The 14,376-nt window shown below is 39.8% G+C and overlaps 1 protein-coding gene across 2 annotated transcripts in view; it reads right to left on the reverse strand.

The window, feature by feature from the left end:
* Positions 1-14,376, reverse strand: part of dlgap3 (discs, large (Drosophila) homolog-associated protein 3) — a 229,116-nt gene that overhangs the window by 2,911 nt on the left and 211,829 nt on the right. For both annotated transcript variants that reach the window (XM_067426607.1, XM_067426608.1), the window contains 6 exons: positions 12,753-12,942; positions 9,232-9,740; positions 9,047-9,141; positions 3,311-3,789; positions 3,048-3,139; positions 430-576 (listed from right to left, as the gene is read on the reverse strand). In XM_067426607.1, coding sequence (XP_067282708.1) covers positions 430-576; positions 3,048-3,139; positions 3,311-3,789; positions 9,047-9,141; positions 9,232-9,740; positions 12,753-12,942 — 1,512 coding nt within the window. The remainder of the gene's footprint in view (positions 1-429; positions 577-3,047; positions 3,140-3,310; positions 3,790-9,046; positions 9,142-9,231; positions 9,741-12,752; positions 12,943-14,376) is intronic.

Raw genomic sequence — 14,376 nt, forward strand, 5'->3', positions numbered from 1 at the left:
GGGAAGGACACCGAAAACGCACACGTACAAGCAGAGGATATGTCAGAGAGGATGGAGACCAGGACATATACGGAGAAGGGACGGCACCATGAAGTTGCAACATAAGAATGATTTGGATTAGTGTATTTAGGATGAGACATGAAAGCAGCAGACAGTAAAAAAGAAAGAAAACAGAGATATTAGTTACATATTTGTTAGGCTTTAATATCTCAAAGCAAACGAGCAGGCCTTTAGGCAGTAAATCAGCTGTTATTCCAGAACATGCACGTCTTTTCCCCCTCTAGTTTAGTTCCTTTTGTTGCTGAGGTGTTTGTGTGATGGCAGAGAGCTGCGAGGGCCCAGCACATGAGCGGTTCTCCTGCTCATTGCTGTTTTGGCACTGGAGTGGAGCTGTGCAGTGACTGGAGCAGAGCGGATCTCCACTCTCACCTTCTTCTCAGGAGGCAACCTCCAGCCCGAGTCCTTCAGCCGCTGGAGGTCCTGGAATTTCACTCTGATGTCCTCGATGGCTAGCTGGAGGAGGTCCCAATAACTGGCCAGATCCTGAGTGGTGGGCTGAGGGTATGATGAAGGATCCTATGAGAAGAGTGGGGGATATTATAGTGTAGGTATGACATATTTTTGTAGGCCAGAACACTTCTGGTTGCATCGTCCTTAATGCAAAGGTTTTTTTAAATGCCTCAATATATTTTAATGTTTTACTCTATGGCATAAAATGCGTCAGTACTATCCCCTTGTGATTTTACTAGTCTTGAAAATGGCTGTTGCTGAGAAGTGGCTAAATGGGACTACAGAGGTTGTCGGGGACATTAAATGTCCTCACATCGAACAGAAAATCTATTCATTAGTCTGCTCTCACAGCCTCGCGTTTATAATCACACTCTTTGAAACTATTCTAACTCAAACCAAGGTTTATTGATGGTGACAGTAGCTGTTTTCATCCAAATTTGCGAATTTAACCTGTTTAAGAGAACAAAATCGTCACTTCCTTGGAAATTGGTGCAACATATCTGTAATAAAAATGGAAGTTGCTGGAATCGGGGAAGCCACTGTGGCCCCTTTTGCCTATATCATAAATGACTTGCGTCTCAGAGTGCACAGATGAAACACAATAAACTGTCCTGTTATCTTGCGTTCAGATGCTGGTGTTTGCGAACGCAATCGTGAGACGCTTCTGGGCTCAGGCGTTTCAGAAAAATCAAACCAAACATTTGGGATGATTTGCAATGAAATTGGTCCACTGGTTAGTCCAGGTATCCAAAAACAATCATCCGTTGAGGCAAAGTCACACAAGTGTTCTGTTGCATGTCAAGGGATTTATTCTCTAAATGTGTTTCCATCGTAGTTTATGCATCTTATAGGATAAAAAATACATCCACCTCAATTGAGTGTATATGTTTTTTATGTGCAATTTTAGAATTTTGGTGTTTCCGTACAGCGTTTTTTATATGCCACATCCCAACAGGTGCATAAAAATAGGTGATTGGAAACAGCTATTGAATGGGACTGTGGTTCAGTTTATAGCCTACATTTCGTTTTTTGTCATTCCAAATCCACAAGAGTCGTTCATCTTCAGAACACTAATGAAAATTTTGATGAAACATTAAAGCTTTTATACTTCAAAATGTTAATAAAGAGATCATAAAACAAATCCATATTAATCGAACGGTTTATTCCAAAGTTTGAAGAGACACGATCAAGATTCATTCTCGTGTGTAACGCAGCACGTTTGAGCTTCCACAGTAACCGGTGAAGTTCATTCTCGTGTGTAACCCAGCACATTTGAGCTTCCACAGTAACCGGTGAAGTTCATTCTCGTGTGTAACGCAGCACGTTTGACCTTCTGCAGTAACTGGTGAAGTTCATTCTTGTGTGTAACGCAGCACGTTTGACCTTCTGCAGTAACCGGTGAAGATCATTCTTGTGTGTTACGCAGCACGTGTGAGCTTCCACAGTAACCGGTGAAGTTCATTCTTGTGTGTTACGCAGCACGTGTGAGCTTCCACAGTAACCGCTGAAGTTCATTATTGTGTGTTACGCAGCACGTGTGAGCTTCCACAGTAACCGGTGAAGTTCATTCTCGTGTGTTACGCAGCACGTTTGACCTTCTGCAGTAACCGGTGAAGATCATTCTTGTGTGTTACGCAGCACGTGTGAGCTTCCACAGTAACCGGTGAAGTTCATTCTTGTGTGTTACGCAGCACGTGTGAGCTTCCACAGTAACCGCTGAAGTTCATTATTGTGTGTTACGCAGCACGTGTGAGCTTCCACAATAACCGGTGAAGTTCATTCTCGTGTGTTACGCAGCACGTTTGACCTTCTGCAGTAACCGGTGAAGTTCATTCTTGTGTGTTACGCAGCACGTGTGAGCTTCCACAGTAACCGGTGAAGTTCATTCTTGTGTGTTACGCAGCACGTGTGAGCTTCCACAGTAACCGGTGAAGTTCATTCTTGTGAGTTACGCAGCACGTTTGAGCTTCCACAGTAACCGCTGAAGTTCATTATTGTGTGTTACGCAGCACGTCTGAGCGTCCACAGTAACCCATGAGGTTCATTCTCATGTTAGGAAGCACATTGTGTCTCTTCAGAAAATGTGGACTAAACCAATCAATTCATATGGATTAGTTTTATGATCTCTGTGAACTTTTTTAAGTGTCACAGTGGTAGTTGTGTAGCTGTCTATGGAGGGATCGAAAGCTCTCAGATTTCATCAAAGCGATTTCTATAGTCTGAAGATGAACTAACGTCTTATGGGTTTGGAACAACATGAAATGGAAATGAAAAAAACATATGCAGAATTTTCATTTTTGGGTGAACTATACCTTTAACCGTAACTGTAAATGGTTAAACATCATATTATTTTCCATTATACTGTGAAATACTGTCAAATTCATGAAGATCTCTGTCATTGTGTGGCTTTTTGTTTTACCACCTGTATTATTATGATGGTGGTTATTTTAAGATAAAAACATTTTAAGACAAAGATAAAAGGCAAGTAACGACGTCCTCCCTTTTATCCACAACAGAAAGAGTCTCAAAGCACTCACCACACTCTGTTGACACATCCTGAAGAACTGCTGGACTCTTTGTGACATGAGCATCTGAGCACTGCCGACAGCTCCTCTGATGAGTTCCAACACTGAACCACAAAACAAACCAATCAGAGAGGGGGGCGGACAGCATTAAGACAGAAAGAACTGTGGGCAAAATACAACAGATTCAAGACCCCATGAAATCAAAATTAGTGTTTTGGGGCTTTTAGTCAATGTCATGTCTTATCCAACCATCTCTTCTGTTATTCGTCACTCACCGTCTTCCGGCAGTTCATTTGTTTCTGCCTCTCTCTCCATGTTCTGGCACCATCCCTCCATCCTCTCTACCTCTGTCTGCAGAAGTCGGAGGAAGAACTCCCCATCCCGTAAACAGGGTGAGGCTCTGCCTGAATCTGGGAGGCTCCGAGGGCCCTCGTTCCAACCTCCCACTCCGCGCTCGGGGGCCAGAGGGAGAGGGGAGTGAGAGCGGGGCAGGGCCCTCAGTTCTGGAGCGCCGGGCTCTGTGGTGTAACCGCTGTGGTAATCCTCACGGTAGGCCCACTGGCCCTGTGTGTGCACTGTGCGGTACTCTGCAAACTGACCGGCTGATTCCGGTTCAGACGAGTGTCGCTGGAATGAGCAGCCAAACTGCAGGCCCTTGTCTTGAGTGGGGACCGTCAGCCCACCAAAACCCTCTGTCTCAAGGTCAGCCTGGACACTTGCTGTCACACTGTTGGAGCGTTTGAAACGGGCTCGTCTGGAGCAAACAACAACAGGACAATCAAACTCAAATGTAGTGGTACACCGATATCACTATATGTAGTTACTGATATAGTGATATTTAAAAGTAATTTCAACTTGTCCCTTTTATTCTTTTAATAAACCAAAAAGGAAGCACTTACTCTAATTGGAAGTATATGGGGCTAATTTATGAAGGAATGTGAAGCTCATACATTAAAAAAAAAAAAAAAAAAAAAAGGTAAATTTGTGTATTATTTGAGCTTTAAAAATAATAATTTTAGGGTATGTGGAGTTGCATTGTCATAGCAACAAAGTTGTAAAATTGGATTCAACTTTGCAGTGTAAAGGTTAGTAAGCATTTTTTTTACACTAAAATCATATTAACACTCATTCATGAAGCTAACATATTTTTTTTGTCAATTGTTTGTAAAGCCTTTCTGACATTAATTTCTTAATACATTTCTAAAAATTATTTGTATATTATTTATTTATTTTATTTTTTTTGTTGCTGAGAGTTTTGGGTAAAACGCAGCAGTCGTCATTGTAACTTTTTACCTAGCCGTCCAATCACAGTGGTGGAGGGGTGGGACAAATAGTACACTGGCCAACCATCCTACCTGTACAACGACTGAACAGCAATGAAGTGTTACTGCATTTTTATATTCAGTAATATTCTTCAAAATGACATTACGGTCTGACAAATTCTGTACAGCAACGAAAGCGTCTCAGCAGGAAAAGTCGCTGCGTCTCCAAAGCTTTCTCAAATGCCATCAGCTGGCCATGTTTTAGTAGAGCAGGCTTTAAATGTTTTGGTGGACATGCGGAAATTGAATATTTATTTTTAGGCATATGGCCAATTAGTCTCTTTAGCATTCATGCAAGATACTGGAGTCAAACATGAGAAGGGACAGAAGATTCCACGGCGTTCCTGGTCACGTAATTTACGTAGTTGTATCTCATGGGCGTGGTTTACACACCATAATAATTGGAACTCACTAACATAGACACGTTTAACTATCAAATCGGATGTTTCCGAAGTGTTTGGGAATCTGGAGGAGAGTTTTTGGGAAGGTGAGTTTGTGGGCAAATTACTCATATTGCACATATGTTTTTACGTTTTGTGGTTATACTACTGAAAGTATTTTACCGGTTATAGATTTGCCTCAATCATTTTCAATCACAGTGCCGCAACTGTAACAGAGACTGTAACAACTGCAACGTCTGGGTTATGTATATGCAACACTCGTTCCATGAAAGATGATATGGAGATGTTATGTTGAGGACTGACGTAATGGGATCCCTGTTCAGTCATTTGTTTTTTGAGGAAAATTAAGGATACATGGAAATTATGTTTTGTGGAAATCAACATTATGCCAAATATACTGCTGATTGAGCTTGTACTTCAATAAAAGTTTTAATACCAAAAATACAATGACTGCTAAATTAAGAAAGAGGCTGACAATGGTAATTAACGATCAAAAGGCACTATTTCAAAAAGCTAATTCATGGATGAGTGACAGTGACATCATTTCACAGGTTTTGCCGTGTTGCGTAATGGCTGCCTAATTATACCCTCTCACCTCACTCCGTGTTCCTAGCACGTACACCCACCGCGTGTGCGCTTGCTTGCGTGTGTGTGAACCTTGCACCTGCACCTCTTGCTCATCTAACACTGACACAATCACACTCCCCACCTCAGAAATAAACTAACCACCCCTGACAATTTTTTCACCAATTAGGAGAATGAAGAGAAATATAAGAGATTTAAAGAGCCCATGAAAGCTTTTATTCCATGTCTGTAGCTGTAGTACATGCCAGTTAGATTTGAACTAATCTATAAACTATAGTGCACTGGTTCTTAACAGCTTAGACTTTATATTCAAGTAAGGACACAACCTAAAATCAAATGCTGAAATATATTAATGTTACCTTAAACTAAATGTTGTTTTTTTTCATGTAAATGGGATGGGAATTGTAAAGGACTTCGTTATTATTTTAGTAATTTTAATAAATATAATTCTACGGAACCACTAAAGGGATGTTGATGGAAAAAGAGATGTGAAGAGAATATATTTCAGTGCTTTTGTGTTTTGCGTCTCCTGAAGAAACGTTGCTCACAAAACCTTCGAGCACGGCCAAATTACCAGGCAGGCAATGGGCCCCGCCCAGCAGGAGCCCTCCTACGTTACCGTTTATTTTTGTTTGATTTGTTCAGTTATATGCGATTGCCAGTCAGAAATTATTAGTTGCATTTCTACTGTCTGGCCAGTGCTTGTGAGAGCTAAATACAGGCCAGCCAGGGGCCCACCGACTGAGCTTTAAGGCCTTAATGAAACACTGTAAACTTATATTTAGCATTATTTCACATAGAAGAACACACAAGTTGAATCACATCTGCTCCATTGTGATCGCAAGGTTTTTAGCTCAAAAGAGCGCATATTTAGAAAGATGATAAATGATCATGTTCACGCCTCATTTCACGTACAGAGAATGATCGTTTCTATTCATTTCCAGCTAAATTATTTGATCTGAAGAGTTTTTAGCTCTCCACCGTGTCACTGCCATCACACTATAGTGGGGCAGAAATGTCATCAAAATGATACCCATTTAATAAGTTCCTGTTTTTTATATCTGTAACATGAGCCTTTCCAAACATCTGCACGATTGCAAATGTGGCATTGATTTTATAGGACAGTTCAGTAAACAAGAAACTGAGTGACTTTCATAGACAAAACACATTCTGTTTTTGCTCTGTCAAAAAAAAAAAAAAAAAAAAAAAAATGGAACGCAGCTGAACCACTGCGTCTCCGAGTAACATAATGTTCTGTTCTTTAAAGCATATTTGAACGAATGAGACAAGTAAATGACTCCATTACGCTACCCATTCTTAAACACAGTCATTTGTTTAGTTAAATGAATTAGCATTTTTGAAAGAATAAATAAAGGATTCAACTCACTCAAAGGTCTCATGAACTGGCTTTTCTTCTTTTTTATACTTTTGTCTGAGGTCAACTAATGTTTGTGTTTTTTACATTCAAAAACATTATAACTAATAAGTAATAGGCTATTTTCTAAACTAGTTTTAAGACTGTCTTCTGAACGCTGGGTTTTGATGGCATGCCGCACTGAGATTGGATAATATTTGCATATATAATGAGCTTCAGCTCCGCTGTCATATCTATGCCCCAGTGTCAGTTCACATGAGGGAGAGATTATTTTGAAAGCGGCTGGTCTTTATCAAACAAACATAATAAATTATTTCTCATCCACCCACGATTGTATTACATGGCCCGCACCCGCACGATTGGCCGATATAAGCACGAAATGTGAGCGCACACACACACACGTGCGCACCCAGATCAAGAAAGAATTTTTGGGCGTACGTTTTGGTAGCCCGTCTGGTACAGCCCGGGACTATTACTATAAAAAAGACGTTTTACTCACATAAGTTTGTTGCACCATTCCTGTCGGATCCAATGTAGAAGGCACAGCATTGTGTCTGCAGATCCAGCATTTGAGACTTGTTTACAAACGACTCTGCAGTGAAATTAAGCGATTGCGAACACACGTACACGGTCTTCCCCACGTGAGCTGGAACTTCATTAAAAATAAAGGAAGTATCACACATTACTAATATTATGAACCGAAGGAAGCTTATGCAGCGACTGTGTTCTTCCACAATATCTTGCTATCCACGTGTTTATTGCTGCTGGCTAGCGAGCCGATCAGCTCCATGATTCGGTTGGCGGGGCTACTGAATTACACGTTCTGTAGAGGCGGTGTTTCGTCGCGCGATGACGTAAGGATGAAGCTCACGATCTTTTTCTGGGCCCGGTGTCTATAAAAGCTTTTCGTTGACTAAAAAGGAAGTTTTCAGCTCTGAAACTTACAGGATAATCTTATATTATCATAGCAAAAGCTCAAGGGAAAGTTGATTTCTCGATTCATCACCCCTTTAAGACAGTAACTCTGCACCACCTACAATTTGTTGTGTTTTAGTTTCACAGTTATGTCAACCATTTAATATTTCTAATGTTACTTTTAAAACATTAATCTCTTAACGTAATATATGGAATTATTATTTGTTGTGTAAATTTATGCATGCCATGTCTGAGCTGCATTTAAGGGTATGTGTAAATCCAAAGATGGATTTTATTGGACTTGGACTTCACTTTATTTGGTAATAATACCCATACACAGTGTCTTTGTATTCTGATTGAATTTATTAATTAAATTGAAGTTTAATCTAAAATTAAGTCTGACAGAATAGGACACAGATATGAGATATGACAATACATTTAAAAAATACTATTCGTCTCTGGCTTTATTGCTCAGTGTTATTACAGGGTTTTGATCTCCTCTCAACTCAGAGAGCACATCCTGTATTTTATTGTATTATAATGACTTTTTAATATTACTGCTAAACTTTGACTAGGCTATGCATGGCATATTAAAGCATGGCTATGCATATTAATTAGATCTAGGAACCTCAAAGCACATTTAAAGTTTTGTGCATTTTGTGCTCCATAATGATTTTAGTAGAGGCCATTTGTTGCAAAGGAAGGGCCCAAACATAAACCCAAGCCCAATCCCTTAAGTCCTACCCTGTTTGCAAGAGAATGCAAAGTTTCTCAGAGGAATGAAACATTCCTTTGCCAAATAATGAGAACTTCAATAATTATATGTAAAGTAAAAATTTCTTGGATTTCATTTCTTGAAATAATTGGCCTTAACTATATATTAAACAATACTACATTGCTTACAATATAGCATTCATTAATATTATAAAACGCTACAAAAAAATCTTTATCTACATGTCACTTTACTGATTAGTCCACTGCACTGGTATATTATTTTGAAATGGAACAATTCCTGACATTCCTGAAACAGTTGTAGGCTTAAAACACTATCATATTAAAAACAGAAATATGTAACACATTTAATATACATAGTTAAAATTGACTTTTTTTCTCTTTTGGGAAAGATTATCGATGTGACTCATATTGCACCCAATAGCATTAAAAAATAATGAAATGCTGTCTAGAATGAGAAATGTCATTCCCACTAATACCACCTGCTACCAACCAGCAATAGCAAGTAACAACTCTTGATTCATGGCTATCCTGTAAACGAAAGAGGTGGGAGCCCTTCAATCCTCGTTTAATTGCAAATACACTAACACGGGAAAAATGTCTGTGCTATTTAATTCCATTTGTTATAGAAAATGTTATGGGATTTTCTGACGGAGAGAAAAATGAAAAAGCTAGATTTACCTTTTGTCATCCTCCACCTGAACCCCTATGGAGTGCACCTCTCTCAACGCTTTGCCTTCAGGGTCTGAGTCAGACAATGTCTCTGAGCTGTCCACCTGGAAAACACAAAGAGAGACATTTAACAAAATGTTGCACAGGAGAGAGAGACGAGTCTGAATCTCTCATGGGATAGTCCCCTCTTATACCTGCACTGCGATAGAGGGTCTCCACTTCCTCCCTCGTCCCTCCTGTTTGAACTCCTCTCCTCCAGTCAGAGCTTTAGCTAGGGACATACTGTTCTGGGGCAGAGAGGCTGATTTTCCCAGGCTGCCTCCAGCCCGGTCCCTGGATCCCCGGGGTCCCTCCAGTAGGTTATCAGCCGAGCTGCTGTGTTTCGGTTTCAGTGGACCAGGTCCACCAGGGTAGCCGATGCTTTGAAGGACCCTGCCGTTCAGACTCTCTGCAGAGTTGCTGCTCTGTCTGACCCGTGTGGTGGTCCCGCCGAGGTAATGCCCACCTCTTGAGGTACGGCCCCCGGTGCTCTCCGTCAAGTCCACCGAGTTGCTGTGCTGTCTGTTCCGAACCAAAACGGGCTGTCCTGTACTCTGGAAGTAAGCGTCCTGTGTAGACTCAGTGCTGCTTTGAGCGGTCACAGAGATCATTGGCTTGGACATGCGAGGGGGAAGAGGAGGAGGTCCTTTCCTGTACGGGAACACTAGACCGACAAAGACAGAAAGGATTTGTTGTGACCTGTATTCAAACATACGTAAAAAATTAATGGCTGTTCACTCAAAACAATCCTTTGAGTTAACTCATTAAGAAGGAGAATATTGAGAAAGATGAGGATGCAAATACATACTACAGTACAAAAGTTTGGTTTCACTTTATTTTGATGGTCCCTTTAACACTTTCTGTTGACTATAAGTAGTGTTGGATCTACATGTCTATAACTATCACTAGAGTATTACTAGAGTAGAGTATTAGTAGACTGGTAGGGTTAGGGTTAGAATCATTTGACATGTACTTGCAAAGCTACTTATAGTCAGTAGAATGTCTGTTGGAGGACCATCACAATAAAGAGTTAGCAGATATTAAGCATACATTTATAGATACAAAATGTTTAAAATTTTCACATCCCGAGTTGTGTTTAGAAAAATTCCAATTTTTGTGATGACTGTAGTGATCTCCTTAGTGTTTGTATAAAATGTTTGTGTTTCTACACATCTGATATATACTGAAATGTACAATATGGCCTAAAACATAAGTACAAATCCTTGCAGATTGCTTTATATTTACATGATAAATATGTATTGGTGTAGTTTTGTAATTTTGCGATTATACAGTTTTGTTTTAAGCCTTTGATTACAATATAAAAACTCAAATAGTCAGAAAAAGGTACAGTCACAATAATTTTAGATATTAATTAGGGGTGTAACGGTTCACAAAATTCACGGTTGGTTCGGTTCGATACGATACACCGGTGTCACGGTTCGGTACGGTACGGTACGGTACGTTTTAGATACAGCAAAAATAAAAAAATTGGCAGATAAATTACCTTTTTTATTTTTTAAAACTAACAAAGTAGGATTTAAAAAAAAAAGTTTTTACATTGAACAAAGATGGAGCTATGCTTTTCCCATCTTAAATAGACATTAGCTCTTTACAATAGCTCTCTCCACACTTTTTTCGCACACTACTGCTTCTGTCAACCCTTTGGCCAAATCCTCACTTGTGTGACTCTCAAGGGGGCGTGTCTGAAGAACGTGGCTGTTCAGCTCCCATTCATCGGTAATGTAATGTGCCGTTACAGTCAGGTAGCTTTGTGTAGCCCTTGACGTCCTGCCGTCTGTTGTCAGAGCAAGCGCTGTTGCTTTGGCCAATTGGTTCTCTATTTGGGCTTTTGTTTTTTAGTACAAAGCAGGAATTACTGGCTAAAATGCGCTCGTGAACGAACATTGTAACGGGGCTCAATTACTTTAACCACATACGCACTGCACATTTTTGCAGTGCGTATGTGGTGCAGGAGCCGCACGCCCTGTTGTCCTTTCACATATGTTGCGTTTTCAGTCCGCAACCGTTAAAATGGGTACAGAAAAAATAAGCACCACATAGGCTACGCACTGCAGACGGAGTTTGTGTGAAACGGGCGTAAGGTCTCATATCCGCGGCTATAAATGTCTTGCATATAAATTGCCATTTGAATAAAAAATGTCGGTCTAAATGCTGCGGGGATAGTTTGTGGAATAGTTTGTGGCTGTTTATTCTTTTTATCGTCTTGTTGTCGGCGTAAATGAGTTGATTGACATGACATGAATTATTCCCGCTGCTGTACCATCATGTAGCAAATGCGACATACCGTTGTTTTTTAATCCATCACTCTTGCCAACACCATCATAGCTTACAGAGAATCCAAAGTTCACCAACACACCAGACCCGTTGGTTATTGGAGGATCTTCTATTTCTGGTTTGTTAAACGCAATAGCCATGTTGCAATGAGCATTCAGCGTGTACTGAGTAAGCGAGCACCTGACTGAGCAGTCTAAAAAATTTTTTATTTTTTTTTCATTTTTTTTCTCTTAGTCAGGGGCATTGCCTGTTACGTCGTTTTGGTTATTGGCTTCCTTGTTGAACAAATAATATTATATTTTACATACTTTTTTATTTTCCAAATCTAATTAATTAGACCAAGAACCGTTCGGTACATAATGCGTACCGTGTACCGAACCGAAAGCCTCGTACCGAACGGTTTAATACGAATACGTGTATCGTTACACCCCTAATATTAATGCATAATTGTTTAGTTTTTTTCCTTGGCAGGCTATAAAACAGCTTCTAAAGACAGAAATGCATTACAATTTAAAGAACAGAAAATTGTGAGAATGCATTTAGATATATGCAAATATAGTTTCTATATAGAGAAGACATAGAGAAATGTATACATTATAGCTTAAAAAATCCCCAATTGAGAATCATCATTCAAAAGCTTTAGACACATCCTCATGGCTTAAAAAATATCCTCTCGCACACACACAAGCTCTTGAGAGCGGAGACATAAAATTCAGTGGGACACACTCGGAGATTAAATGAGTTTAAAAAAAAGCATGCCTAAGCCCTCCTTCCATCTCTCCTGTCCTCTCCTCATCCCTCTCTCTTAAAAACACTCACACTCCGGTGTGTATGAGTGTTGCCTTGGGAAACTGCAGATGGATGCTTTTGACACTTCACAAGGGCTTTAATAAATCTCCCGTGAGAGTCTCTACTCTAAACGAGAGAATAAGGGACAATGGAAAAAAGATGGAAAGTCATCCAAATAATAGAGAGAACAAAATATCATTGCATTTATGACCATGCAGTTAATTTTTACACAGATTTTGTCTTTTGTCCTCTCTTTTGGATTGTCACATTAATTAATTTCAGTGTTTAATTGAAGAGATTAACACAGCCACCATAATCTTGACTACAACCCAAGGGATAGTCAAGGAGACAGTACTAAGCATTTGAGCATTTTACAGTCTTTACGGTGTAACATTTGTTTACAGACTTGATATACTGAGAGCGGAGAGATAGAAGAAAAGTAGTTTTGATCTAAATCCCTTGGCTGAAGCATGTTTCTCCAGCAATTCCTATGAGACTGATCCAAAAACTCATTAAGTCTCTAATCTAATCCCTGTGACAGCATGCATACTAGGTATACCCACACATACCTAAACACATGCTGATGACTCACCTGCTTCGCCCTTCACATTCCCCTGTGGGCCAGACATGGAGAAGACAGACAGGCAGTCATCGTCCTGGGAGCAGCCGGCTTGGATGGCCCGTACATAGCTGTGACTGCGGGTACGGAAGCATCCGGGTAGATCCAGTGCCTCGACAGCCTGTGATTCCATCTCTCCAAACAGGTTCAGAGTGTCGCTCAACTAACACAAACATAGACATTTTCACATTTCAGTGAAGGTTCTGTTCATGCAGCTGTTCTGTTAATAATTTGCTTTGTTCATGTATAAACTAATTATGACTGCACATTAGTATTATGCTCGGATTTAGGGTTATATCTGGGGGGTGCTTCTTTGACTTGGACCAATCAGTATTTACCTAGAAAATACCCAAACAAGAACCTAGTCCTGTCCTAGCAACCAACAGAGCACCTGAGCCACCACCTAGTTATGACTTAGTGGCCACCCAGAACCCCCTAGAAACTAACTAGTTATACCTTAGCTACTACCCAGAACCATACATGGGGCATTTCTTCCGAGGAGGCAAGGGAGGTAGTGTCTTGAGAAAAAAATCAATATCGCAAAAATAAAAGCAAATATTATAAAATGTGACATTAAAAAGTATAAAAGTTTGTATAATGTAACACTGTCCAACAGTTACAGTGAGCCCATTGACTTTTAAAAGACCCCCCAAAGCATGCGGTGAGTTTGATGGACGGAACTGAGAATGAATGAGGGATTAGATATGGCCAAATATGATTGGTGTGGTAAATCTCGCCTCTTGTTTTCTTGTGCTTTCAAATTGGCCTAATGAAGAATATGATGACGTTAATGGGAAGACAAACTAAATATTAAGTACATAAACTAGCCACTTAGATATTAAAAACACTACAACACACACACCTTATCGCCATTGGTCCTGCCTTTTGTTTACACAGGGCGTGTTCCAAGACTGATCCCAGCAATGCCACTAGGTCTCCATCATGGGTTCAATCCCACTATGCATTTGTGTTCACTCAGAAATTATTTTCCTAGAGGACAATGACCCAAAACATTCTTTTAACTATTGCTGGAACTACCTGTGATGGAAAGAATCTGCTGGAATTTGAAATGATGGACTCAAAAGTCTCATCAACCCCATTATGCACATTTGGGGCGAGTTGGAAAAAAAATCTGGACAGATCTATTGTACATTCAAAGGAAAGCCTTTGGCTTCAGTTGCAGAAGGCATGAGATAGCATTAGTGTTAAAGTTCTCAGAGGAAATACAGGTGCTGGTCATATATTTAGAATATCATCAAAAAGTTGATTTATTTGACTAATTACATTAAAAAAGTGAAACTTGTATATTATATTCATTCATTACACACAGACTGATATATTTCAAATGTTTATTTCTTTCAATTTTGATTATTATAACTGACAACTAATGAAAATCCCAAATTCAGTATCTCAGAAAATTAGAATATTACATAAGACCAACCCAAAGAAAGGATTTTTAAAAATCTTAGCCAACTGATAATTATGACCATGAAAAGTATGAGCATGTACAGCGCTCAATACTGATTTGGGGCACCTTTTCACCTAGTGCCCCACTCTAATCAGCTAATTAACTCAAAACACCTGCAAAGGCCTTTAA

Source organism: Pseudorasbora parva, chromosome 19 (assembly GCF_024679245.1).
Source record: "Pseudorasbora parva isolate DD20220531a chromosome 19, ASM2467924v1, whole genome shotgun sequence".
Taxonomy (NCBI): domain Eukaryota; kingdom Metazoa; phylum Chordata; class Actinopteri; order Cypriniformes; family Gobionidae; genus Pseudorasbora; species Pseudorasbora parva.